Below are 27,361 nucleotides of genomic sequence, written 5' to 3' on the forward strand. Positions count from 1 at the left end.
AAGTATCTTTTGATTGCATTTTTTATCTTGATATAAGCTGTTAATGAATATTGAACATCATGCCCAATATGTCAAGTCAAACTAATTTTCGAATTCCCTATAAAGCCTATTACTTATACATACTGCATACTATATAGGCTTGAACACATGTAGACTTGGGTTCAAGGGTGAAAAATAGTTTAGGCTAATGGATCATATAGGATTATGATTTTAGGATTTATTTTATGAATTACTTAAATTTAATTCAACATGCATGCAATAAGTCTGCAAATTAAACATACAGCAGTATCTGTACTGTTGCTACTCCAGACTCAGCACGCTGCTAACTGCACTATGTAACTTTGGAGATCGGGGCAGGAAAACACTTGCAAGAACTGTGTAACCCAAGTCATACTTGTGTAAAATTCTTAAAATATTACCTGTAAAATTACTCTTTCACCTTGGTTGACATCTTTTCTTTACTTTCAGTGACAGTTCTGTATCTCTCAGCTTGTCCAGAAATGCATGTTTTAAGTGTGTCCTTTAGTGTATCTCAAAGCATGAATTTTCTTACTTACATCCTTTTAGAAGTTAAGAATTCTGAGCCAAGTCATGGTTGAGAAGAAAAGAAGGAGATGATTTGCATGTAGACTGCATCCCTATCAACCCTTTCTAGATATTTGCATCTTCATTTTCCTACTGCTTAGTACCTGTGTTTGATGCTACAAGGCATCCTGAGAGGTGTCTGCAGGTGAGTTTCCTCAAGACCACCTATGCTCTAGTGTCCCTGTTCTCTAGGTTTTGCTGGAAGATTACAAATAACAGCTATGAAGGTCTGAGAAAACCACATATTTTCCAGAATAGTGTGTAATAGTATGCAGTATATGAGAGTAGTAAAGGTTAGCACGTAGATAATAGGGGTGGGGCAAAAAATGTAGATATATCGATAAATCGCAATACAAGTTTACAATATTGTGGTGTAAAATATCTCTATTTTTATATGAAATAGGCACTAATCGCAAATTGCTTAGCAAATGAAAAGGGTAAACCTGTGGTACATAATTCCTAATTTATGTTTAATTAGGTGTTTTTTATCCTCTTCAGTAATACAGATTCCATGAAGTATCCTAAAAAATTGTCTTGCGATATATTGAGTATCGCAGAATCAAAGTATTACGATATCATTGTTATCTCAGGCAATGTATCGCAATAAGCTCATATTGTGAGATGCCTGGCTAACTCACAAGAGATGATCGTAGCATTTAGGACACATTGTAACATGTTCACATAATATACAGCTCTGGAAAAAAAAATAAGAGCCTACTTAAAAATGATGAGTTTCTTTAATTTTACCAAATTGAAAACCTCTGGAATATAATCAAGAGGAAGATGGATGATCACAACCCATCAAACCAAGCTGAACTGCTTTAATTTTTGCACCAGGAGTAAAGGCATAAAGTTATTCAAAAGCAGTGTGTAAGACTGGTGAAGGAGAACATGCCAAGATGCATGAAAACTGTGATTAAAAACCAGGGTTATTCCACCAAATATTGATTTCTGAACTCTTAAGGCTTTCTTTGCATTATTTGAGGTCTGAAAGCTCTGCATCTTTTTATCTCTGCTTTTTTTCATCCATTTCTCTCTAAATGACAGTATTTTGGGGGGGAATTTGGGAAAAATGTTGTCCGTAGTTTATAAAATAAAACAAAAATGTTCATTTTACTCAAACATACACCTATAAATAGCAAAATCAGAGAAACAGATTCAGAAACTGAAGTGGTATCTTATTTTTTTTCCAGATCTGTATACAGTATGTAGATTATGTAGACCACTGTGACTCAGACCACCACCTATAGTGATTTGTTTGAATAATTAACCACAATAAACCACATCAAGTTACCAGGTGTAAACAGGGTCTTCTTTTTCCTGTGGTGTACCTGTTAGAGATGCCACCTGTAGTGGATAAACACTTTCATTTACCCCGCTGTTTCATAATGCTGCCAGCATCAGCTAGCCTTCCTCATTGGCACTAACTTCTTGGACGACCACTGTTTGCTGGCAAGGACACCCTTCCAATTAATCAGGAACACAAGACCATCCAGCCGAATGCTTCAGTGTGCTTTTGTTCTATCTGAGAGCACTAGGTAATGTGCATTGTGTAAAACCAAGTCTGTTTGTAAGAGGCATTGCGATGTTCTTTCTAATGGAGATCTGATTGCTTCAGCTTCATCTACAGGGAGGACACCAGGGAGCTGTTGGCAAGGTGTGCCAAGCGGAGACTGCAGGGTACACTTTTATCCTGAGCACATCAACTGAATTAATTTAAATACGCTGCCAGGTTCACGTCCCTGTGCTGAACTTGAGTTTACATTTAATAATGAGATTATTTACAGTAGAATAAGCCATTGCTCTTCCATCCAGCAAACACAGCCCTCCTTTCTATACTGAGCACTAAATGTTCATGCTTAGCATTAGGAAATTATATGGCCCAGTAATTCTGGCTATGCATGATGGTTTCATGGAAATAGGACGGAAGCACTTGTGTGTTTTCAGCAAGCTCATTCACTCATATGACTGGATTCCTGGCCTATTTGGAGCCAGATCATGAAGATGATGAGACGTCAGGGTCTGTCTCTAGTTAGTAGGTGTTGCATAGACCAGTACTCAAACTGTGGTACGTGTGCCACTGGTGATACACAAAGTATTTCAGGGTGGTACACCAGACGATCAGTAGCCCCTGAAGGTGGTACTTAAAACAGCAGAAATGTGTAAAACTCTTAAAACTCTTCATCATCTACTACAGTCTAAAAATGGAACTGTTATAATGTACAGAAATTTTGTTTTAATGCAGGGAAATTGTTAAGGTGGAATGGAAATGTGTTTTAAGGCAGAAGGGAAATGTGAACAAGAAACTAAAAGCTTCATACGCTGCAGTAACATTAGACCTAGTAAGGAGTTTTACAGATGAGTAGTTTTATAGTAAACTGGTGTATTACATTTTTTTTAAGGTAAGACTTAATTTCTATCTTTTTATTAGGCTACCTTGAAAATCAACAATAGCCAAGCTTTTTAAAGGGCATTAGCCAAGCTATATAAATGTATTCCTATATCTACTCTTAAAATGTAATATTGTAGTCCCAGTCAGGGGTGTAGCAGCAAATTCTGGGCCCTGTACACTCTCAATGTCAGTGGGCCCCTATCCATGCCAGTACACAAGAAACATGAGCGAAAAAAAAAATCTGAATGGTCACGGGCCCCTCTCCCTACTTGAGCCCTGGGTAGTCAGGTCCACTCTTCCCCCTACTACCAAGCCCATGGTCCCAGGGTGAGAATATGTGGATGAGATGAGGTACGAAAGCCTTATCTACAAGGATTCCCAGTTACATTGTTATTTTCTATTTATTTAGAATTAAAAAACAAATGATTCCTATGGGAGAGATCCTGTAGAATATTAATTAAAATTTAATAGCGAGATAGCTGATGAAAGATAGCAGCCAATAGCATTGTGTGTGTTTTTTAGCAGGATTAACTGTGGATTTGCTATATAATATATTATTTATGACTGTAAAGGTTGTTGTGTGGTATATTGTTGTTGTATGCTACATTAGCTGGTGAAATGGATTTATCTTTTACGTGCTGTAGACAGTATTACAGTAAGGAAGCGAGACACTGTAAGGATTGTAAGACTTCAGTTTAGTGAAGCATGTGCCTGCGCTATGATGGTTTTCATTTACACCTTGATGTAATACTTGACCCCCACAGTTATTATTGTGTAATTCGCACCCTGCGACAGACACTGGCTTTTGAGTTTGTTGCTGCTAATAAGATGGTTTGGAATGGATGTTTCTTTTTGTTTTTGGTCTGAAGCACAAAGCATTTTTTTTTTCAAAAAATGCCCAGAGAAGTCGACACTACCTCAGAACTTTCTGTAAATATTTAGAGCATAACGCATATGATATATTTAGAAATACTGCAGTTTTTTTTACAGAGGCTCTTCTCTTACTTTTTAGACTGCTTTAAAATTCTTGTAACAACATTTTTTCTCCTTCATCATCTCTCGTCCCTGAGGCCGCATGATCCTTGTGTTTTCATCAGGACTGCAGTTTACTTATTCATGCTATCATTCAAATTTTATACTGATTTATGTCTCCTCATCACGCAGCAGGCCCGTGGTTTGCTTACACTGCTTCTCCATGAGGTGGAGCTCTTCCTCTATGGTTGCTGCCTTCCTCACCACTCCATCTCTTCATCCCTCCACCCCTCTATCCCCCTTTCCAATCTCACACAGCAGCAGCACATTAATCCTACTAACATCTAACTGTCAACCAAACAACAGTGTCCAATTGGTATAGAGCATCTGAAAAGATTACACTGTGATTACACACAGAGAGTGCCTCCCCAATCTGTGCTGAGAACATCCTCTGCTGTTTTATTCAACATTACAGCCAATAAGAATACCTGGATTTCATTAACAATTAGTCTGATGTATTTAATGTAATGCAATTTATATTCAGCATTAAAAGACTACTGTATTCTTTACAGTAGATTACTAAATCACTATATGGACAAAAGTATTGGGACCTCTACACATTAAATCCATCAGCATTAATGTGTAGTCGGTCCCTCTTTTGTAATTATACGTTTATTGAAATATACAGACATCACAGTTGAATCAGAACAGATTTAAAATCTCTCGCCACATCAGTATCAGAGGGAGGTTAACATAGTACATAAACTGAAATATATTAAAAATATATATATAAGAGTAAGACAGGGCAAAATAAAATAAAATACAAGAAAGAATCACAGATCATCCAGTATTTTCCAGACTGATGACCAAATAAAAAAAAAAAACTTTCTCCAATAGGAGAAGGTTTGATACTTGTGTCAGCCATATATTAAATAAAGGAACGTTTGGAGATGTCCACAGCAATAAAATGCATTTTTTGTTGTCTAGATATAATAAAACTCCCAAAAGATAAGCTCAATTCTTATTTAAACTCATGTCAGGGCTGTATTTCAGAAGATACAAATATGGTGATATGCGAACATTTTTAAACCAATTAATGCACATCTCTACAAAATGTTAGAAATGTTCTACATTTCCAAAACATATGAATAAGTGTACCTTGATCATTATTCCGCTTGGGATATATTGGAGATACACATCCAAATATCTTGGTCGGCCCTTCTTTGCAGCTCTAACAGCTGCAAAGAGTCCTGTTTTTATTACTGCCTCTCAGATGTTATAACGTTCTTTGGTAGGATGACTTGTGTGCTTAGGGTCATTGTCTTGCTGCATGACCCATGTTCTATTCAGGTTTAGTTCAGAGCTTTGACAATTTTCCTCAGAATTTGCTGGTGTAATTCAAAACAAAGCCAAACTATGATACTACCGGCACCATGTTTCACAGAAGGGATTAAGGGTTTTTATGCTGAAATGCAGATGCAAATGTTTTCCTTTCTGCAAACATAATGATTCTCATTGAACTCAAACAGATACATTTTGGTCTTATCTGTTTAAGTCATTGTTCCTACTGTACATCTTTTTGGCTTGTTCATATGAAATTTAGCAAACTGCACACAGGCTTTCTTCCGGTAACCCTGCCATGCACACCATTGTTGTTCAGTGTTCTCCTGTTGGTGGACTCAAAAACATCAACATTAGTCAATGTGAGAGAGGCCTTCAGTTGTCTAGAACTTAGCTTGGGCTACCCACAGATATGCACTATTGAATCATATTCCTCAATACATAAACAAGCAAATCTAATATTTTGTCCTTATCTACTTTTAAGACTTGTGTAAGTATGTGAGAAAGTTTTAGACACAATTTATTCAGAAATATAAAAACTTCTAAAGGGTTGACCAACTTTTTAAAGCTTTGCTGTATGTAAAGGCAACTTGGCAACTTCACAAAAAGTAAAAAAACTTGAAAAAGTGCAAAACAACCAGAAGGATATTACATGAAGGGGTTGATATGTTGTTTATTTAAGAATATACAGCGTTGGAAAAAAATCGAGACCACTTCAGTTTCTGAATCAGTTCCTCTGATTTTACTATTTATAGGTATATGTTTGAGTAAAATGAACATTGTTGTTTTATTCTATAAACTACAAAAAACATTTCTCCCAAATTTCAAATAAAAATATTGTGATTTAGAGCATTTATTTGTAGAAAATGACAATGACAATAACAAAAAAGATGCAGAGCTTTCAGACCTCAAATAATGCAAAGAAAACAAGTTGATATTCATAAAGTTTTAAGAGTTCAGAAATCAATATTTGGTGCATCTTGGCATGATCCCCTCCACCAGTCTTACACGCTGCTTTTGCATAACTTTATGCCACTCCTGGTGCAAAAATTCAAGCAGTTCAGTTTGGTCTGATGGCTTGTGATCATCCATCTTCCTCTTGATTATATTCCAGACCATTTCAATTTGGTAAAATCAAAGAAACTCATCACTTTTAAGTGGTCTCTTACTTTTTTTCCAGAGCTGTATTTCTGAGAAACCTAAGTCGTAATATTGAACTTCCTCAACACTTCTCAGAACTAAAATGAAGTACAATTACGATTACTTAACAGCTACAGTAACTGGTTATCTTCTGTACCGCCTGAGGCGCCCTGCCTTCAGCTCTTCTGATTATCACCAGGAGCAGTCCTCAAGGTACAGGCTCTTAAAAGTTGCATGCTCATGAAATGTGCTTGAGTTTGCAGACCAATTCTTCAAGTAGCCTCTTTACTGCTATGGAAATGTGTGCTTGTGTCAGGAATGATAAGAGAAGCGCTCAGCAGAGCAGACTTCCAGTTTCCGGGTCTGACGGGCTGTTTTGTGTTGCTCTGCACAAACTCGAGAAATAGAATAGTTAAAGAGACGAACTGGATTAAGAATAATTAAAGAGACATTCAGTTGTTTCGGAAAGCAGCCACTTTGCATAGAGGGGGCGGAGCTGCTTGAATTATAAATGCCATGTACATGTACTGTGCTACACAGGAAGTTCTGTATGGTAGGAAGGAAAGTCACGAGACATTTTTGCTTTACTTGTGCCATGTTTGTGCCCAACACATCATTTGTACAAAGCTCTAACAGGCCCTTTAAGGTTATCCAGAAGAGGCGGAGTAAAGACCTTCCCACTGCCTCTCTGGCTGCATGTTCTCATTTATATGCTAATCTCTCTAATCACAGTGACTCATTTTAGGGTTTTCTCAGCTTAAAAATGTGCTAAACATGCAAAACGTGCAAAACGGAAAGCTCTGCACCTGAAATGTTGCAGACATTGCGTGTTTGTAATAATAAAAAAAAGAATTTCCCATTAAATGTTACAGTTTTTTTTCCTGTAAAATGTTTATCTGGAAAAATGACAAGAATAATGTTATGTGTCATGTAACTTCCAAAAAACAAAAAAAAAATGTGTATAAGTGAAATATATAAATTCCCAGTTATTTTAACTTATTGTAAAATAAAAAGTATTGTTAGGAAACATTTTACACAAAAAATAAAATACTGTTGTTATGCACATATTTTGTTTTACATGTTATAAAAAAACAGGTATAAGTGAAATACATAAACTCTTTACCATATTTTAACTTAATTTTAAAAGATAAAATAGCAATAATTGTAATAGTTTTTCACAAACTTTGCACAAAATAGTTTTGTTATGTAGAAATATCACTGTTACTGTTTATAGTTGCAAGAAAAAAAATGAAGGAAATAAAAGTAAACAAAATATTTTTTGGTAACAAGGGTGGCAGAAGCTCATTTTTCTTTTGCCATTTTTTGTGCATGCATTTTGCTTGCAGTAATTTACTATAATTGACACATACATTCATAATAAAGGTTTAAAGAGTATTTTGATTGCATAGTTAGTTTTATTGAGATCTAGAAGCTGTTAAAAGACAATTCATGTATTATGAAACAATTCTAAATGACACATTTCACACAATGAACAATGTATTCTTGTCATTTTATGAAGAGAGCTTCCAGGGAAAAATAAAAAAATAACTTAATGCATTTATTTTGGCCTGTTTTTTTTTGACAGACAAAAAAATAAATACATTAAAAACCAGTATCTTTCTGGCGGAAGGAGCCAAGAAAATGTGTGTAAAGATAAAAGGTAATTATCATCATTTTTACAGACATTTTCTGGCTGCTGCACTGCTGCCAGAAACATACCTTTTGATACAGATTTTTTTACAGTGTAAAGCGAAATGAGGTAGGATGGGTTTGGATTGGACGGGATATTACAGGAAAATCATGCATGGAGCACTGAAGCACACACCAGGGCGTGAGAGTGCGTGCGACTCTGCAGCATGATCCGAGCTGACACTTTGAGAGCCAAGACCTAGTTTGAAAACGACTCTGCTCATATCATTTATTGAGAGCCTGGAGCGTCTCGGGCCGGGATTTGGAGTCGCTGGCTGTTGCCGCGTCTCCTGGTGAGGGGCCCTCGCACACTGTGCTGTGCAATCTAATGATTCGGGTTCGTCCAACTGGAGCACAAGCGGCTTCCTGCTTCTGTAATGTGGGGGAGACCGGGCTGAGCGGATAATGGGCTGTAAGGAAAAAGTTTAACGGCTTGTCCTGGAAAGAGAGTGAGCTTTATTTGATGAGCACTACACTGTGCATTCCTCAGCCTCTCCAAACAACCACACACTGTAACAAATGTCTATAGCTTTCACAACCACTGTGTCATACAAAAATGCCTGCTGTAAAAACACATCTACAAAACTTCATAGTAAAAATTCAGCATTCAATATATTTCTTCTGTAAATCATAGTACTGTAATTGAATTCAAATTTTGCTAAATTTGCTGTTTTTCCAACAATATTTACACCTCTATACAATACTAGTTTTTTGATCATGCAGATATAAGGGCACCTTTATATCCTACATAACTGTTGGCTTACACAGAAACATGCAACATCTGAGGCATAAATGTACAGAGAAAGGAACCTAACCATTTAGCTTACCAAACATATATGCTAACGTTCAGTTAGCTTAGGTTGCTAATTGACAAAGATGGTAAGGGATGAGAGTGTAAACACAAATGCAGGTATAGAGCATTATTAAACAAACAAGAGAGAACTGAAAGTAAAAACAGAAAAGAAACATGGCTAGTGTAACAAAAAAAATAAATAAACATGACTCTGAAAACTAGACTAGAAAAAACAAACTTTAGATACCTAGACGAAGAATACAAATACAAAACTAAGAAGACTAAACAGAGAAAGCAAAACAGAGAAGACTGGATAAAAAAAAACTAAACAACAACCAAAAATAGGCATTTAGAAAATAAAAAATAATTACAGACCTGAAACCAGAAAGCACACAAAAGACCAGACAAAGAACATTAAAACAAAGGGGCTCTATATACGTAGACTGGGAGACTGGGAACACATGTGACAGATAACAAGGGGGTGGGGTAACAAACTAGACACAGTTGAGAACAAGACCATGTGCTTTAAGAGCACATGGGGAAGAAAACAAACAGGCACAGGAATACAGTAACAGGAAGGACAAAGAAAAAAGAAAAAGAAAACTAATGGTAAGCAAACTTTTTGGCAAATAGGAAACAGTGAGTTTAAGCTTATTGATGGACTTAAATTTGTTAACTGCTGGCATCCAATGATAGCCTTTTGTAACGGCATAGCTAATGCTAGCTACACTGAACAGGGAGAAAATAAGGCAGAAATGTCTATAAAATGGCATGTCAAGCATGATCTCTCACATGTGGAGGAAAATGGACACTGAATAGTTTTCTGACAGCCTTTTTAGGGCTAGTGCAGAAAGCTTTAAAGATTTAAAGATTAGCAAAAAAGTGTGCAAGTACATATTTATGTATTGTTGGTTTTGTATTGTTTGATATATTTGGTTCTTCAAATTGTTCTTTACATTGTGTCTGAATTCCTTGACAAATGGACCAATAAAAATGCTCCTAAATGATTGAACTTTTTTGTAAAATTTTACATTCACTTTAATTGAAAGCATGTGTAGCTGAAATGTACAGAGAAAAACACCCGGTCATTTAGCTTAACAAACATATACGCTATTGTTGAGTTAGCCTACCTCAGTTTGCTGGGAAACAGTCCATTAGTTTATGTAAAGGTGTAGTAACTGATACCAAGCATCAAAAGTGGTGCTAAAGCTTTATTTCATTTAGTTTATTCAAGTAGAGTTTATTCATGACCTTTAACATGCTGTTTATTTACTCACTGCTGGCATTCTGTGTTGCTAATCTGTTAGCAACATGGCTAACAATAGCTACACTGAACTTGGAGAGAAATAATAAGCATATCAACATGTAATTGATATTATCACCAGTTTAGTGTAGGAGTAAAATAAGCAACTTGTGTGCCATACTAGCTGGCTAACACTAGGTTGAAGCTTATCACTCATTTTAGTTTTGTCAGCTTTTAAACTGTTCTTTGCATGCTGAAATATTTATTTTTATTATTTGTATCTCTTATATATAGAGGACAGCAGTTTTGATTGGTTTACAAAGGTAAATTAAACCACAAAATAAAACGTTTTTGTACCTAGTGCTTGAGAAATGTTTTAAAATGTTGAAAATTATACAAAAATGAATTTTGTCTTCTTTCTATAGCATATAATTATTGCATTTACAATTTGCAATATTAAAATGAATGCATTTGAACACCTTGAACAAAGGGTTCATAAGCTCACAAATTGCAATGTTCTCATAATTAACATTATCTGTTTAATAGGCCTGAAAACCCTGTAGGATGCCACAAAATATGCTAACCTGTTGCCAAATATTGTACAGTATTTTCTGTGTTATAATTAATAAAATAATAATAAACCTAGGGTTTAGAAGGCTAAAGAAGCGCAACAATGATAATAATTACAGTTTAGTGTTTTATCAATACTGTGATTTAATGTGCAGTATGCACACTCTAACATTCCCTGCAGTTACTTACTAGCTAAGTGCTATTCTTTTTACAGTGCATACCAGGCTTGCTTACAACTGTGCAACTGATGTCATGCCTTCAAACCTAAACAACCCAACCCCCACAACCCTACATCACCCCCCCACCCCACCCCCCGACAGTGTGTGTGACTAACATGCAGTGGTACACAAGGCAGCATGTATGTGTATGTGTATGTGTGCACATATGACTAATCTGCCCTCAATATGTGCTTTTTGCCTGCGTGCAAAGCAGGAAAAGTATTCCCGTATTCCCCATTCTAAATCCCATCCGTGCTGTTACCAATCAGTAACGATTCCCAATGCAATGCAGGAATTGGACGGAGTTCTGCACGCGGAATTGCCTTTCCGTCATTCTTCATAGATTAGCACCGCAGGCAGGAAATGGGAAATGTAGGCTGACGGGCTCAAGGTGGCTCCTGCAAAGGTCGAGCCTTAGGAGCTCAGCCTGGCTGAATTTGCATGTATATAGATGCACATATATATGCATGTATACATACACACACTTTATGAACAAAATGGGTATTTTTCCACCTGCTCATGCAATTACACTTTTCATGTGTAAAACAATGTGTAATGATGGTATATGGAAGTAGTTACAATATTAGAGCAAGTGTATACATTTATTGTGGAAATCTGTACATTGGAAATGAGGCTCTAAAACCCTGTTTGGGATGCCTAGCCTGACTACAAGATGTTGCAGCCTGGCTTGTAGATCCTTCACACTTGTAGTGAGTTTACCGAAACTGGCATCCCAGGTGTTCTTATAAATGTTCAGTCAAAGCAAGTGATTCAATCTTTCAGAGACGTTTCTGGAAATTACTTGCTGTATGTGGGTGAGCATGATCCTACTAAAAAAAATGCCAGTTCAGTTCAGATCAGCCCTAAGAAGCAACAAATGTGGCTTCAGCACGTCCTGCACATACTGCTGAGCTTATAGTGACCCTCATATCACTACTAGGGGTGACCGACTGTTATATGCAGTGGCTTCATAGGTCATTACACCAGCAGTTGGGACAGTCTGTCGCTTCACAGCACTTTAAGAGTATTATCAAGGCATGCCTAGTCGCCAATGATTTCTCACTAGGAGGTACACTATACACAGAAGTATCCTCTGAGGGTAGAGTACAAAGCACTTAGTATTTCTTCACTTTTTTGACATATTTAATTCTTTAAACCATTCTTTACATTGTTTCCAAACTAGACAACAAACATTTTACAGTGAATTCCATTGATTCCATTAATCTGGATTTTTCTCCCCCTCCCCTGTAAAATGTAACATTGCCATTTTCGCACATACTTATGGTTTTTGAATGACGGCATTAACATATATCTTATATATCATATATATTATATATATATATTATATATCCAGTGTATCTAAAAAGAAAATGTATGGCGTGCACATGAGAGATTGCTTTTTTTTTTTAAAGGAAAGAAGAAAAGGTTATCAAAATTCCAGCCATGTCTCCAGTCTTCAACTGCAGATTTTCTCTCTTTTCATGGCCATGGGCAATGTGGTCCCACCAGCCAGTTGGTGTAATGATGTAATCAAAATGCAACCATTTCTCCCCTCCTCGAATGAAACGATGAAACAAATGATTGTACCACTTTGCTTTATTTCTTTCTTCACAAAATGCACAAATTTGGACTTCCCCCCACCATCGCTTCCACACAGATGCACTGCAATGCACTGCACTGGTTCCTTTATTCGTTTTGAGGATCAAAAGCACTTCTGATAATTGTTAGTTATGCTGTCTGAGATGGGAAAAGAGAGAGGGAGAGTGAGAGAGAGGGAAAAGAGAGAGAGAGAAAGAAAGAGAGAGAGGGGAGACTTGCACCTCCAGCTAGAGATGCTTGTTTCCTTGGCAACGGGGGTCTCGCTGAGTTTCCCCCATCATGCTGCCGCTGCCGCTGCTACTGCCAGTGCTGCTGCCGCTCCTGCTCCTCCCTGTCTGTTGCACTGTGAGTGATGGATGGAGCAAAAGCTGCCATTGATTATTCCTAAGAGGATGCATCCCTCTGTGCTTTTCTCTGCGCTGTAAAACAAGCTTCTCTCTCCATCCATAACGTCAGTAATGGCTGAAAAAAATAAAACAAATGTGCTTAAGAAAGACTGTAGCTCACAGCGCTTTGCTGTCAGTGGGGATAAAGACGAAGACACATGATGGATGAAGAGCAGTTCTGAGAAGCACGAGCCGGTGCAAACAAGCGTTAATGGAAGTCGGTGTTAAATAATGGAGAAATATCATATCCAAGCATGACTGAATGAGAAATCCTGATTTGAGCATGAGCCACGTTTACTTACTAGTGCCTTTTGGACTCTGTGACTGCACACATGAATATAAATATGTTTTCTGCCAAAATTTACTTGTCTGTTTGCATGAACAATCCTTTAAAACATTTTTATGGAGTGTGTGGCAATGATTGTGATCAGCAGTGTCTGGCTAGAACTGTCCATGTGAACAGAGAAGTAATTCTAGCAGAAATCACATCCACATTCAATGAATGTGTGAATACTTTTCTTTTTTATTGTTGCTGTTTTTCATTTTGAATAAGAATTTAGATTTTTTTATTTATTTTTTCCATTTTTTCTCCCAATTTAGGTAGGCCACTTGTCCTACCCATTCAGCTGCAACTCAGCTGTATATCCCCATCACTGGTGATGCCACAACACAAGGAGGGCAAAGACTAGCATGCGCCTCTTTTCCAACTGATGTAGCATTGACAGTTAGCCAGCGCATTTAGAGAAAAGACTCTGTTCCGATACAGCAGCTCACAGGCGCCTTGTGCTGATCAACATCACCCTAGGAGTGATGAGAGGAAAGAGCGCCATCTACCCACCCAGAGAGAGCAAGGCCAATTGTGCTCTCTCTGGGCTCCGGCAGCTGAAGGCTTAGCTCTTGAGAATTTTATTTAATTCACCATCAACAACAAAGGGAAGGTCAGGATGTTTCGCAGGATGCTTTGGATGACCACCACCCCACCTCATCCCTATAGCTTAAAATTCCAAATGTGTTGAATAGAGAACCGTCATTCTGTTTCATACAGTTTCACTGCTCTACTGCTCAATACTGGTGGCTTTATGCCCCTCTCCTAGCCCATCCCTTTCATAGGGCATGGTGCCAAAAAAAGGTTCATGTTTATCTGCTATTGTCAGTACTTCTCTAAAGGGACTAGATAAACAGTGCCAGCTATAGATAAAACGTAACACAGCTGAATGCACTTGTTTACTGCTGCCAAAAAATATGTTTTAAAGGTCTTCTTTAACAGTGAGTTTTACTTTAGTATTTTGTTTTTTTTGTTTGGCACCCTTTCCTGCCCATTCATTTGAGCTTATTATTATCTGTATTTTTTCCCTCTACAACAAATTATTGTACACTGAACTACTATCAAGGACTTCTGTATGACAGGATTATGAACTAAATCTGCATTTCAGTGTTTATTTACAATCAGTCAACATCATATCAAGTTTAAATCATTGTTGAATTATATCAGTTTTGAAAGATGAATCCTTATTGATACTGCAATGTCTTAATTCACAATTATAGACTCCTAGAGTAAATATAGATATATAGATTCCCTTTTCATTCTACATTGTACACTCTTAAAAAGGACAGCTCTAATAGGGGTTTAGTAAAAACAAGAACATGATGAAAAGAATCTTTGGATTTCTTCAGGTTCTGCAGAAGACAAGTTACACTATCTTTAATTTTTATTTATTATTTATCTGGTGTGTTTTAAACAAGTTGTTACCACCGAATTTTACCTATAAAAGTGAATTAATTCAATTACTATTATACAGACAGATTCAACAATTCAACAAGTCCTTGTTCAACTAGTTCATATATTCATCTGCCTGTTTCTAAACCCATTGTTATTAATACAATAAATGTGAACCAATTCATCACCAACAATAACTTTATTGATGCATTTTACTTTTTATTTTGTAAATACCCAAGTGCACTGTTACATAAAGTAAATAAGGCAAAGCTTACTCCTAATATTTTATTGTTTAAACCTATGGTTAATTTTTAAGACACATATAAAAAAGAATATTTATTTTTCCTACCTTTTAGCTTGTTTCTGTTTTGTTTCTTGTTACACATGCATATTAAAAAAATACAAATATGCAACTGAGGCAATGACATTGCACTGATTTCACATTCAAATTTCAAATGTATTTTTATATTTATCATTTACCATTAAACCTGGTTTTAACCTTTTTGCAATGTCAAAAGTATTAGCTGGACACTTTCACTGACTTTATCGACATGAATAGAAGAAAACTACTGTATCTTCTATCTATATATATATATATATATATATATATTAATATAGGGAATAAAAAGAGGAAAATGCTTCATCTCCGCGTGCCCGGCGGCGCGTGCGGTATGAAAGCCTCTTACGGGCTCAGTCAGCCTCCCCGGTGACACGTTCATGCAAATATTTCTCAGCCTATTCGAGCGCGTGAGGCGTAATGAGGGCGGGAGCGCGCGAGCGGGAGCGCGCGACAGCGTGTGTGTGTATATGTGTGTGTGAGTGCACGCGCGCGCGGGCACGGCGGCGATCAGCACCAAGGACAGCTGCGCGCGCTCGCGATAAACGCGGATTCTTTTTTTCTCTGTTTTTCTTTGTTTTTCTGCTTACAACTGATAAAAAAACACGAGCAGCGACGACTTCTATCTTCCTTTATTCGTTTTCTTTAAATTCTGTTTATTCGTTTACCTGTAAATCTGCTGGAGCTGGAGGAGTGGATGAATGCATGGATGGAGGGCTGGATGAATGGATGAGGAGGGGAATATCAACAGGAGCGCGAGTCAGTCAGTGCGAGCGGAGATCAGCACCAAGGACAGCGACGCGCTCGTGAGCGAAAAAGCACGCTTTTTTGTATTTTTGGACAAACCAGCTAAAAATATAAAGCAAGCAGGTGTCGACTTTTGCATTCCTTTTCTTTTTCTTTTTCTTCGCTTACAGCTTGAAGAATAAATGAATTGATGGATAGATGAATGGACGGATGGATAGACGAGTAAAAGGGAATATCAACAGGAGCCCAAGTCATTAATGCACCCTGGCTTAACAAAAAACTGAACCAACCATGACCAAACCTCAGCACCAGGGATCAGCCTAAGCCTATTGCCCAGTTCAGGGGTCCAGGGGTCTCGCTTCAGGCTCAAGGTTGAGGTGCGCAACTGCTCTCGTCGCATGCCGTCCTGTGCATGCACTCTTGCGAGACTGTGAACCATAAAGGCAAGAACGGACAAGACAAAACAAACAAGAAAACAGACAAACAATCATGCGTCTCGTGCTCTTCGCTTTCCTCGTCTCCTGCTCCTGCGCCCGTGGCGGCTGCGAGCCCAAGATTGTGAACATCGGTGCCGTGCTGAGCCAGAAGCGATATGAGCAGGTGTTCAAGGACGCGGTCAGCCAGGCCAACAACATCTACGGCAAAGACAAGTTCAAGATGAACGCCATCTCCGTCACGCACAAGCCCAACGCCATCCAGATGGCACTGTCTGTCTGCGAGGACCTCATCTCTAACCAGGTAGGGCACAGATCACACCCTGCGAGCAGATCCATCCCTGACCATCCTTGATCACTCAGCCCTATCCCTGACCATCACTAAACACATCAGATGCTCAGATCCCAGATCCATCTCATAAATACGTACACTGTGGGTTTGAGTTTGTCTGGATAAGTATGCAGCTGTTTTTGTCTAGACTAGATTTAGAGTCAAAGTCAACCACCTGTAGGTCTGTGCTGTTATTTTCCAGCTTTCAGTGTGAACACACTGTAGTAGTGCACCTGAGTACACAGCTGTTGTTATCTAGAACAGGACAGTCATTAGTCCTTTACTTGTAGGTTCTGCAGTTTTGCAGCCCCATCCCTGACCATCTCTCACCACTCCAGACTGCTCAGCTTCCAGCATTCAGTGTAAATACGCTGCCTGGATGAGTATACAGCTGTTGTTATCTAGAACAGGATAGTCATTGCCCTCTACTTGTAGGTTCTGAGTGGAACAGTTAAATCCACTCAATAACAATGCTAAAAAAATCAAGCTTTTAATGTAATCACACCCTAGGAGTGCACCTGAGTACACAGCTGTTGTTATCTAGAACCAGACATTAATTCCATCATCCTGTAGATTCTGTGGTTCTGCAGCCCCATCCCTTACCACTCCAGACCAGCTCAGGTTCCAGTATTCATTGTAAATACACTGCCTGGATGCATACACAGTTGTTGTATCTAGAACTGGACAGTCATTGTCCTCTACCTGTAGGTTTTGCAATTCTGCAGCTCCATTCCTTATCATTCGTCACCACCCCAGTGGCTTAACTCCGAGCCTTCAGTGTAAACACACTGTCTTAATGAGTATACATATGTTGTTATCTAGAACAGGACAGTCATTGTCCTCTACTTGTAGGTTATTAGTGCAAAATTTAAATTAATTCAATAACAGAGCTGTAATTTTCACTGTAGCACACTGTAGGAGTGCATCTAAGTACACAGGTGTCATTATCTAGAACGGGACAGTCATTTATCTCTACCTGTAGGTTCTGCACTTTTCTGCAGCCGCATCCCTGATCATCTCTCACTACTCCAGACTGCTCAGCTCACAGCATTCAGTGTAAACACGCTACCCGGATCAGTATACAGCTGTTGTTACCTAGAACAGGACAGTTGTTCTCCTCTATAAAAGAGTGCAGTAATTCAATTCTATTGAAGAACAGAGCTGTCATTTTTAAAATGCTGCACAAAACAGGGATATTCTTTATTAAACCCCATACATAAGATAGAAGTTGTCATCCTCTACCTATTAATTCTGATTGAAGCAGTTCAATTTCCTCAAAAACATTTTTATTACATTTATACATTCCAAACAAGCTTAACATGTGGTTCTTTCAGGGTTCTACCCATACAGTAGAACATATAGATGGAACTGTCTGTCTGGGAGAACTTTATCTCCAGCCAGGTAAAACTCCGTTAATTGCCTGCATACAGTCCTATCTATATCTGACCATTTCAGACCATCGCTAATCACTCAGCCCCATCAGTGACCATCCCTAACCAATCCAGTCCACTCAACTCCCAGTTGTGTGAAAATACTACGGGAGTGTGCCTAAATTAATACTGTTTTTCTGCAGTTGTTATCTAGAACTGTTGAGTCGAAGTCATCTGGGCTTCTAGTGTAGTAATTTAATTCCCTTTAATGAAACCTGTACATTTATTCTGTAATTTGTTCCTAATAACAGAAACCCTCATATTGCATTCTATATAATATATACAGTAAATGTGAATCTTTAAGGGTTCCTCACATGTTTTTTTTAACTGTAAAATGGCTCAATATAGCACAAAATGGGTTGGACCAATGTTGTAGTTTAAACAAACATTGCTGTTTTTATGTTAAGAAATCATTAGTTATCAGTATTACATAAAATCCTGTTTTGATAGGAGTGTACACTTAAAGGGTTCTTTAGATAAGACAAGTTTGTCAGTTAAATGTTAAAAAGTGGTTATACAACAGATGAAACAGTCTACCTGATGTACATGATTTTTTAAAGATCCTGTGTAGAATAACCAGTTGAAATTGGTATTGTCCTGGTCAAATGGTGGTTTGAAGAACCTGTTCTTCTATGTTTTTTTGTAAAGAATCATTCAAAATGAGTCTACATTCCAAAAAAAAAGGATTCTGTGATTATAACTGTGGTCAAATAACCTCTTTTCAGTACAAAGTTTATAGAACTGGGTTCTGCTAGGAGTGTACGTACACTTTGTGGGTTCTTTAATAAGTAAAAGGTTTCTACAGTACACTACATTGTCAAAAGTATCCGCTCACCTGCATTGCTGCGTTTTGTGATGTGAGAATTTAAGCTGCTCGGCCATGGAAACTCTCTTTATTCCAAGAGTCTCTTTATGCTTTACTGTTCTTGATCTAATCTGAAGCTACATAAAGTTTGTAGATCTGTAGTGAAAGTTGGTTCCTCTGTGCACTATGTTCCTCAGCATCTGCTGAACCCTGCTCTGTTATTTTACACAGACAGAGCACAGAGTCGCTGTCGTTCCCAGTCTCTTCCACTGTGATATAATATCACTGACAGTTGGCTGTGGAATATTTAGTCATAAGTAGTGAAAATTTAGGACTGGACTTGTTGCACAGGTGCTGCATTCTATCACGGTACCACAGTGCTGGAGTTCACTGAGCTCCTGAGAGCCTGAGACCCATTCTTTCACTAATGTTTGTAGAAGCAGTCTGCAGTCATGCCTATATGCTCGGTTTTATTATACACCTGTGGCCATGGAAGTGATTGGGACCTGAGATTAATGATATGGGCGGGTGAGCGAAGATCCTTTTGGCATAAATGGTCTACCAGCCTAAGTGTTGTACATGATTCCTTAAAGAATCTTTTGAAAATAGTTCTGTATGACACAAAATAGGGTATATTGAACAATGCACACTCCTATAAATGATTGTTTAACAGTTTTTTTAGTAGAGGCAATGGTGGTGTATAAAGCCTTGATAACCCAATATTCTTCAAGGGTATAAAAATAGTTCTATACAGTACTAAAATGATGATTTAAATGGGTCCTTCCTCAATATACCTAGTGTAAATCTAAGGGTATATACAGTATAAAACAAACAGATACACATCTACACCATCTGATCACTGAATCACATTGTCTTAACAGCCCATACTCTGGTATTTAATCACACGTTCCGGCCATCCAATCTGTTCTCCTCATTGAAACCACTTCACCAATTACAGCTCCCTTCCAGAAAAAACCCAGTGAGCCATTTCCGGCCATGTGTCAGACCACTGGCTGTGTGTTTAGAGATTATTATGGTTCATGCAGGCGATTAGCGTTCCGCGTGGCTCGTCTCGTGACTACAAGAACACACCCTATGTTAGAACACGCAACAGATATACAAAAGGTCATTTAGCACAGGGTGAGCACTAAATGGAGCGCTTCAATGTGATTGTTTTTGGTCTGCACTCTTAGAAAATATAGCTCTAGATAATCTGAGTATTCAAAAAGTATAGCTATAGAAATTAGCTTTTTGCAATATGAATTAGGGTTTGCATTGCAAATGTTCTTTTTTTGACCATATATATTGCGATATTATACAATGCAGGGCCCATGACGTCACCAGAACACCCCCACCCGCACGCTGTCTTGCGTCCGGACCAATCAAGAGCTAAGTCAGTTAAGCATTCGAAACCCGAGGAAAACAGCAAAACAACAGTAATTGGCCATTGAATCGGGCATTTAAATGGCATTTTAAAAGAAAAATAAGAGCGTTTTTCTGGGATTAAAGGTGTGAATTCAGCTGTAACTGGAAATGTCTGCGCAAAACTGTGCTGGTGCACAGCTTTCAACACGTGCATTTACAAGCATGTGCCCAACCATATAAATGAAGGGCATGCGGTTACATCGTGTTTACTGCTTATTGGTGAACATGGAGATGAAGATGTATGCCCAATGACTCCCCTTCTAATGAATGCCTTCAGCTTTAATTGCGCTTTAATTTGGTGCTGACACAGATGTGCAAATGCACTCACACACTGACAGCTAGTCTAGTTTTTTGAGAGAAATATTGCTAAAAGAATAGGACTCAGTTAAACATGAACCTATTGGCACCATGCTTAATTCCATCCCATTACTGACTGAGCTGTGAAGAGGTGGAACTGCTCTGAAATCATGAAGCTCTATCAAATCCTAATAGGATTGGAGTTGGAGAGTTGGAATGCAATCAAATCCAAACAGCAACAGTAGAGACAGTTACTCCAAGCCTTGGTTTAATTGGAAACAATTGCTCAGCAGGGGTCCCAGTACTTTTATCCATATAGTATAAATATCTATAGAATAAATATATAAAGAAATATAGTGGTTCTATATGTGCCATATGTAACCATTGTCTCCACTATAGAACCACAAGATTATCCAAAAGCATGGCTAGTAATTATTTTCTCTGATGACTGAAACCTATTTTATAGAGTATACTACTCAGAACCCAAAGAGGAACGGTTCTGCTTTAACTGGAGATGAGTTGATGTGATTGATTGGTGTTTGATTGGTAGGTTGGGGTAGGATTTAGCTGTGTGTGATCTAAGGATCTAAGTGGTCCATCATGCCACTATATGTCCATTGTCATTGGCCGTTGGTCAAACAAACCCCAGCTGTACTATAGAGCAGTCCAGCACCTTTGAATGGAGAACGTAAAACGAGGCCAACATGGCGTCGCCCCGCGGATAACAGCTGCTTTGTTCTGGCGGAGAGAGCACAGGGAAAGCATTACACTGAGATGGAGAGAGAGAGAGATTACAGAGTCCAACGCAGCAGCCACGGATTATCATACACACACACTCTTCACTCACTCACACACACACACCCACAGGTCTACACATTCACACATCATTTGCGTTCCTGTCTTTGTTGGTTATTTCTATTGGCCACTGTGTTACAGTATCCAAATGCTTCTGCTGCTGGTGGATTTACCCCAACACAACTGATAGGAACCTATAATTGGGTCCTTAAATTTAGTAACAAATGTAGGGATTCATCAGTTGGTCTGAAGAGTTATTACACATTACAGATTCTGCAAGTACCTGTACACCCATGTCAAGTTTCTTTATCTGCACTCTATGTGAAAATAGGTTCTAGATAGTGCCAAAAAGGATGCTTTATCATATACTGTAGAATCATATATGACAGGTTGTCCGTCATAGTCAACAATTACTTTACCAGGCAATAGACTTAGGGGTGCGTTTCCCAAAAACGAATGATCTTAACAATTTACGATCAACTTTAAGAATGACGTAACTTTAAGGAAAACAATTTTATGCATGTTTCCCAAAAGCCTTTGTAGTCTCCAAAGTTAAGTACCTCTTAGTTGGCTCCGCCTCTGTAGCTGTGCTGGAAATGACACCACCAATCAAAAACTGAAACATTGATTTACATACATATATATGGTCCTTGTGAAGTCTATAAAAATCATTTAATAATTTAATATATCTGATAAGCTCTGACATGTCAATCAAGACGAATGTTATGTTTTACATGAATTAATGTTTTAATTATAATAGTCCATTATATGGACAATTTATGTACATGTATTATATCAAATAGTAGAAACAAAGGTGCTTTTGGTCGAGCAGCTTAAATCCTCACATCACAAAACGCAGCAATGCAGGTGAGCGGATACTTTTGACAATGTAGTGTACTGTAGCAACCTTTTACTTATTAAAGAACCCACAAAGTGTACGTACACTCCTAGCAGAACCCAGTTCTACATATCACTGTACACTGTACACAAACAATTAAAAAAAATGATTATACTGTATATAGCATGTGTACACAGTTAAAGATAAAGGTGCTTTGAATTGTTCTTTAAGTGATGCCATAGAAAAAAACACTTTTGTTTCCATATAGAACCACTTATAGAACCGAATTGTTTTTTTGTTTCTAATAAAGATGTAAAGAAATGTAAAGAACCTTTATATTAGTAAAGAACCAAATGAGGAACCAAGGAAATGTTCTTTAGATTTTCTATATGCTCCTTTATTCTCTATATGTTTCTTTATTCTCATAAATCTCTCTCATAAAACATATGCTATAGAATAATAATAAGTATTAAGTAATTCTCCAATGGCATCAGTCAAATAACCATTTTATACCTTATTAATATTCACTGTAGCTACAGTACAGCAGTCCCTGTGTGTAATATAGCTGAGGCTTCCAATAAAGCTTTTGTTTACAGGCCTTTACTCGTCACGCAGAGCAGCCGAATATCCTCAGGATGATGAGAAAGCAGTCTGACATTGCGGGGACATTTGGCTGGTCCACACGAGAGGGAAAAAAGCTTGTAAACAAATTTTTTTTAGACATGTAAAATAATAAATTTCCCCGCAGTGCCAGAATGTTTCTCATCATCCTGAGGTCATGCGGTCCACACAGAGAGGTAAATACAAACACACAATATATTTAATTAAAATACTGTGCCTCCTGCAACTCAAAAATTACTTCAATGATACCGTTTGCACTATTTACCATATAGTAGGATAATGTAAAACCAAATAAACAAGACTAAGTAAACTCAACAACAAAGACAAGACTAATGTAACAAGAACAGAACATCAACTGTGATCAAACACTCAGAAAAGTGCAGAAAAAACACTGAAACTAAGAGGCTCTATAAACACTGAGAGACTGGGAACACCCGGGGAAGATAATGAAGGGGCGGGGTAACAAACTAGACTGTGAAACACTGATGACAGGGCCCAGCTATGGTGGAGACAAGACAACAACAAAACAGGGCCATGTGCTTATAGAGCCCATGGAGAAGAAAACAAATAGGCTGGGAAAATGACAGAACCAGGCAGAAAAGCAAGACAGGAAAAGAAATGACAAATTATTAAAAAACAGCATAACTACTGATACCACTGCATCCATCTAACCCTGGTTCTCCATCCTCAGGTTTATGCCATTTTGGTGAGTCATCCGCCTCAGTCCAACGACCACCTGACCCCCACCCCAGTTTCCTACACGGCTGGATTCTACCGCATCCCCGTGGTGGGACTGACCACCCGTATGTCCATCTACTCTGACAAGGTGAGTGTTAGCGTGGAGCCTCTGCGCTTGCAGCTGCTGCTGGGCACCAATTGAAATTCCGCCTCCATCTCGCACTCCCTGTCACAGACGCTATCTGTCCTTGTCAGCTGTCAGTACTGTTATCTTATTAAATGAGCCCCACTAAGAGTTTTACATGTCAAATGCAGTCATTGCAAAATACTTCCTTGGGGGGAGTCCTTTTCGTCTTACTGTTTTTTTTATTTTTCCAAATAAACTACAGTAAGCAGGGTAACGTCACATCTAGAGCTTATAAAATAACAGTGGTGAACTATTTTGTACAATTTTATGTGTTTATGTGATTTTATGTGTTTATATAAGCACCAATGTACAAAACACAGATTTTTGACAAAAACTACTAATAATAAAGCTGTTTGTTTGTTAAATTTTGATATTCAGTGTAAATGGATGCATATTGTTTTTTGTTTAAACTTATGTTTTCATATGCAATTAATGTCATTATTATTTAAAGATTATATTGATACTGTATATTTAGCTATAACTATAATATTTAGTTTGTTTTAAGTATGTTAAGCATGTTAAGTTTGTTAAGTATTTGCTCTTTATTAGCTGCTGTAACACTGTTAATTTACAGACTGTGGGAATATTCAAAGATTAAGTTTACGATTATGCTGCAAACTGTAACAGAGGATTGACTCGCTTTGACAGATTGATTCAAAAGAGTCGGTTCAATGGAACGATTCCCTCATGAATCAGGAATCACTTTTGGAAAAACGGTTATGTTGTGGATATGCTAGCTAGCTTAGCCAGCATAGTTTTAGTTCGTTTTTAACGCTAATTATGACATACATTTCAATTAATTCTGAGCTTCAAATGTCGTGAAATTGTCCAGTATGTCGAGTTTTTTGTAAAGAAATCGTTAAGAGAAATCACTACCTGTCCTACAGCCTTCAGGAACCGATGCTAGGCTAAGTTATTTAGTTAGCTAGTTTAGCAAGCTAAGGTTCACTTAGAGCCGCATAAGTTAAGTTGCCATTACTGAGTGCTAGTGTAGCTACCTAACTAACTTTACCTTGGTAACTAGCTAGCTAACTAACTAGCTAACATACAAACGAATGAACGAACTAACTAACTAACTAGCTAACTTTACCTTGGAAAGCTAACTAGCTAACTAACTTTACCTTGGAAAGCTAACTAACTAACGAACTAACTAACTTTACCTTGGAAAGCTAACTAGCTAACTAACTAACTAATGAACTAACTAACTAACTTTACTTTGGAAAGCTAGCTAGCTAACTAACTAACTAAATTTAGCTAACTAACTAACTTTACCTTGGAAAGCTAACTAACGAAGTAACGAACTAACTAACTTTACCTTGGAAAGCTAACTAGCTAACTAACTAACTAATTAACTAACTAACTAACTTTACTTTGGAAAGCTAGCTAGCTAACTAACTAACTAACTTTACCTTGGTAGCTAGCTAGCTAACTAACTAACGTACCTTTGGAAGCTAGCTAGCTAACTATCTGACTGTAATTTGGTAGTTAGCTAGCTGACTAACTAACTTACCTTTGAAAGCTAGCTAGCTAACTTTACCTTGGTAGCTAGCTAGATAACTTAATAATGTAACCTTGGTAGCTAGCTAACTCTAACTTGGTAGAAGTGATACAAAGACCAGTGTATAAAATTTAGCGGTCAGCTGCCAGGGACTTTAGGTAAAAATGAAATAAAACTGAAAAAAAAGAAAATAAAATTGTAGTATTTAATTATAGTAAAAAAAATCACTGTTTAACAGCTTACATCTAGTAAGTAGTACTACTGCATCATTAACATATACAGCACATTCACATCATACGCTTTCATCATAATGATTTGAAACGTACACGAAAAATAGAGAACTGTGTAACTATTTAAAAATAAAAGAGAGAAAATTACAGAAAATTAGAGAAAATACAGATGAAGCCCTTTAGCCCAGTTTAACACTGGACTCAGTCTCAGTTTCAGCAGTGAAGAGAAGAATTAGAGGTCTGACAGGTGAAGTGCAGTAATAAAGTCATTGCTAAGATGAGAAAATAAAAAAACAGCTTGTGTTCTAAAATTTTATGGTGACCTCATTAGCTAAAGTACTCCTTTCCACTTATGGTGTGTTTTTCTATAGACATGAATTATGTATAACCCAAGGTGCATCAGTAAGGGGTGCACCTTCGTGTAGGTACTGTATATGAATTTAATAATTACTAGAAGGTGTGTCTGGAAACAGTGTACAATACAGTACTATGATGGATGTTTTCCCATGTGAGGTGTAGTCAGAGCACAAGGAGGTGTCTGGAGTTGCCGGTGAATTAATTACAGTTAAAGTAATTAAAAAGCTCTAGACTGTTACAGCCTGCGGGGTTTCTCTCGCGCCTCTTGAGAGTAACCCGTGTTTCTGTTCTTCTTTCTTTCGTTTATTTGCAGAGTATCCATCTCTCATTCCTGCGCACAGTGCCTCCATACTCCCACCAGGCCCAGGTGTGGTTCGACATGATGCGCGAGTTCCGCTGGAACCACATCATCCTGATTGTCAGTGATGACCACGAGGGCCGGGCGGCCCAGAAGAGGCTGGAGACCCTCCTGGAGGAGAGGGAGACGAAGGTGAGATGCGGGTAGCCACACTGTATGTGTACGTGAGCGTGAGCAGAGTGTGTGCAGGTTTGTGTATATGTGTCAACGTGTATCTGTAATCAGCACCTCAGAGGTCCTCTCAATGTACGTTAACTGTTTCCTTTTCTGTTGTGTAAACACATTTCTTTCCATTGGCTAACATTATTTATGCCAGAGGCATCAACAGCGTCTTAAGTGGTTTTTTATCTGCAAAACTTTGTACTTTTTCTACTCATCTCACATTGCTTTTTGCCATAGTCAGAGTTCTCCTACGTGTCTCTCGATCCACGAACAGGAGCAAAATGAGGGACTTAACCTGGGGCTATGCAAAAAAATCAATGGCAGGGACACACGGGTATTTAATTACAGCACATGGAGGGCTAGAGAGATCTGTGGGTGTTGTGTGTGTGTGTGTGGGAGGGAGGGATTTGTGTCCAAACCTTCCCTCAATCTGTGGAAAAAAAAATCCAAAACAAAACTAAGGCTGATGTCTGCTGCCTTTCAGCCAGAGAATGAATTACCCAGTGAGCTCATTCCTAGTTTAAATTGCACCGCCACAGTGGGAATGATTGCGGACATTTTTTCATGATATCGCCCACTCATTTCAAGTCTGCAGTCCTGGTTGGTGCTCTAGTAGCCTCCTGTTTTAGAAACAGGTTGAATATATTTGTAAGCCCCCCCTGAATATATTTGGAGTAACCTCATTGTCATTGTAATGTCATTTGCAGCAACGGCAGCCTCAAGGCCTGCTCATTTTAAACGCTGCAATCTCCCTCTGTTCTGAAAAAAGACCCATCAGGGAAGCCAAAGCCTCGTAAAACAGAGAGCAGGCTGTCTGCTTTTACTGTTGGATCTTTACACGGCTCAGACTGGGCCATGATTGAGTCGAGGTCTTCACTTTATTTTACAATACAAATGATGTGGAGTTATGATTATTAGAAATGTATTGATCTGTTTTCGTGTGCGATCATGTAAATTGCATTAAAGTGCAATTAGGTTCGTAATATGCGTTTTTGCTTCATTTGAAGGAAAAAAAAATAGAACTATTTTATTGAACAATAAAAAGAAATTGAGGGAATATAACTAAACAAATCGAACTAAAGAAGTGTCTTAAAATCATTGGTAATATATCAACATGTCCAGGACACGTTCTAGCAAGTTTAGCCCAAGAATAAAAACACATTGTTACTACTACATAAAAAAAATA

General features: G+C 38.0%; 1 protein-coding gene and 1 long non-coding RNA gene across 5 annotated transcripts in view; both read left to right on the forward strand.

Moving 5' to 3' along the window:
* LOC125786990 (uncharacterized) overlaps nt 1–27,361 on the forward strand; it is a 234,285-nt gene that overhangs the window by 125,171 nt on the left and 81,753 nt on the right. The window lies entirely within an intron of this gene.
* Nucleotides 15,440–27,361, forward strand: part of grin1b (glutamate receptor, ionotropic, N-methyl D-aspartate 1b) — a 43,811-nt gene continuing 31,889 nt past the window's right edge. For all 4 annotated transcript variants that reach the window (XM_007230488.4, XM_007230490.4, XM_022667629.2 and 1 more), the window contains exons 1-3: nt 15,440–16,467; nt 23,397–23,531; nt 25,969–26,145. In XM_007230488.4, the coding sequence (XP_007230550.1) occupies nt 16,219–16,467; nt 23,397–23,531; nt 25,969–26,145 (561 nt within the window). In that variant the 5' untranslated portion in view covers nt 15,440–16,218. The remainder of the gene's footprint in view (nt 16,468–23,396; nt 23,532–25,968; nt 26,146–27,361) is intronic.

This window comes from Astyanax mexicanus, chromosome 22, assembly GCF_023375975.1.
Source record: "Astyanax mexicanus isolate ESR-SI-001 chromosome 22, AstMex3_surface, whole genome shotgun sequence".
In the NCBI taxonomy this organism is placed as follows: domain Eukaryota; kingdom Metazoa; phylum Chordata; class Actinopteri; order Characiformes; family Acestrorhamphidae; genus Astyanax; species Astyanax mexicanus.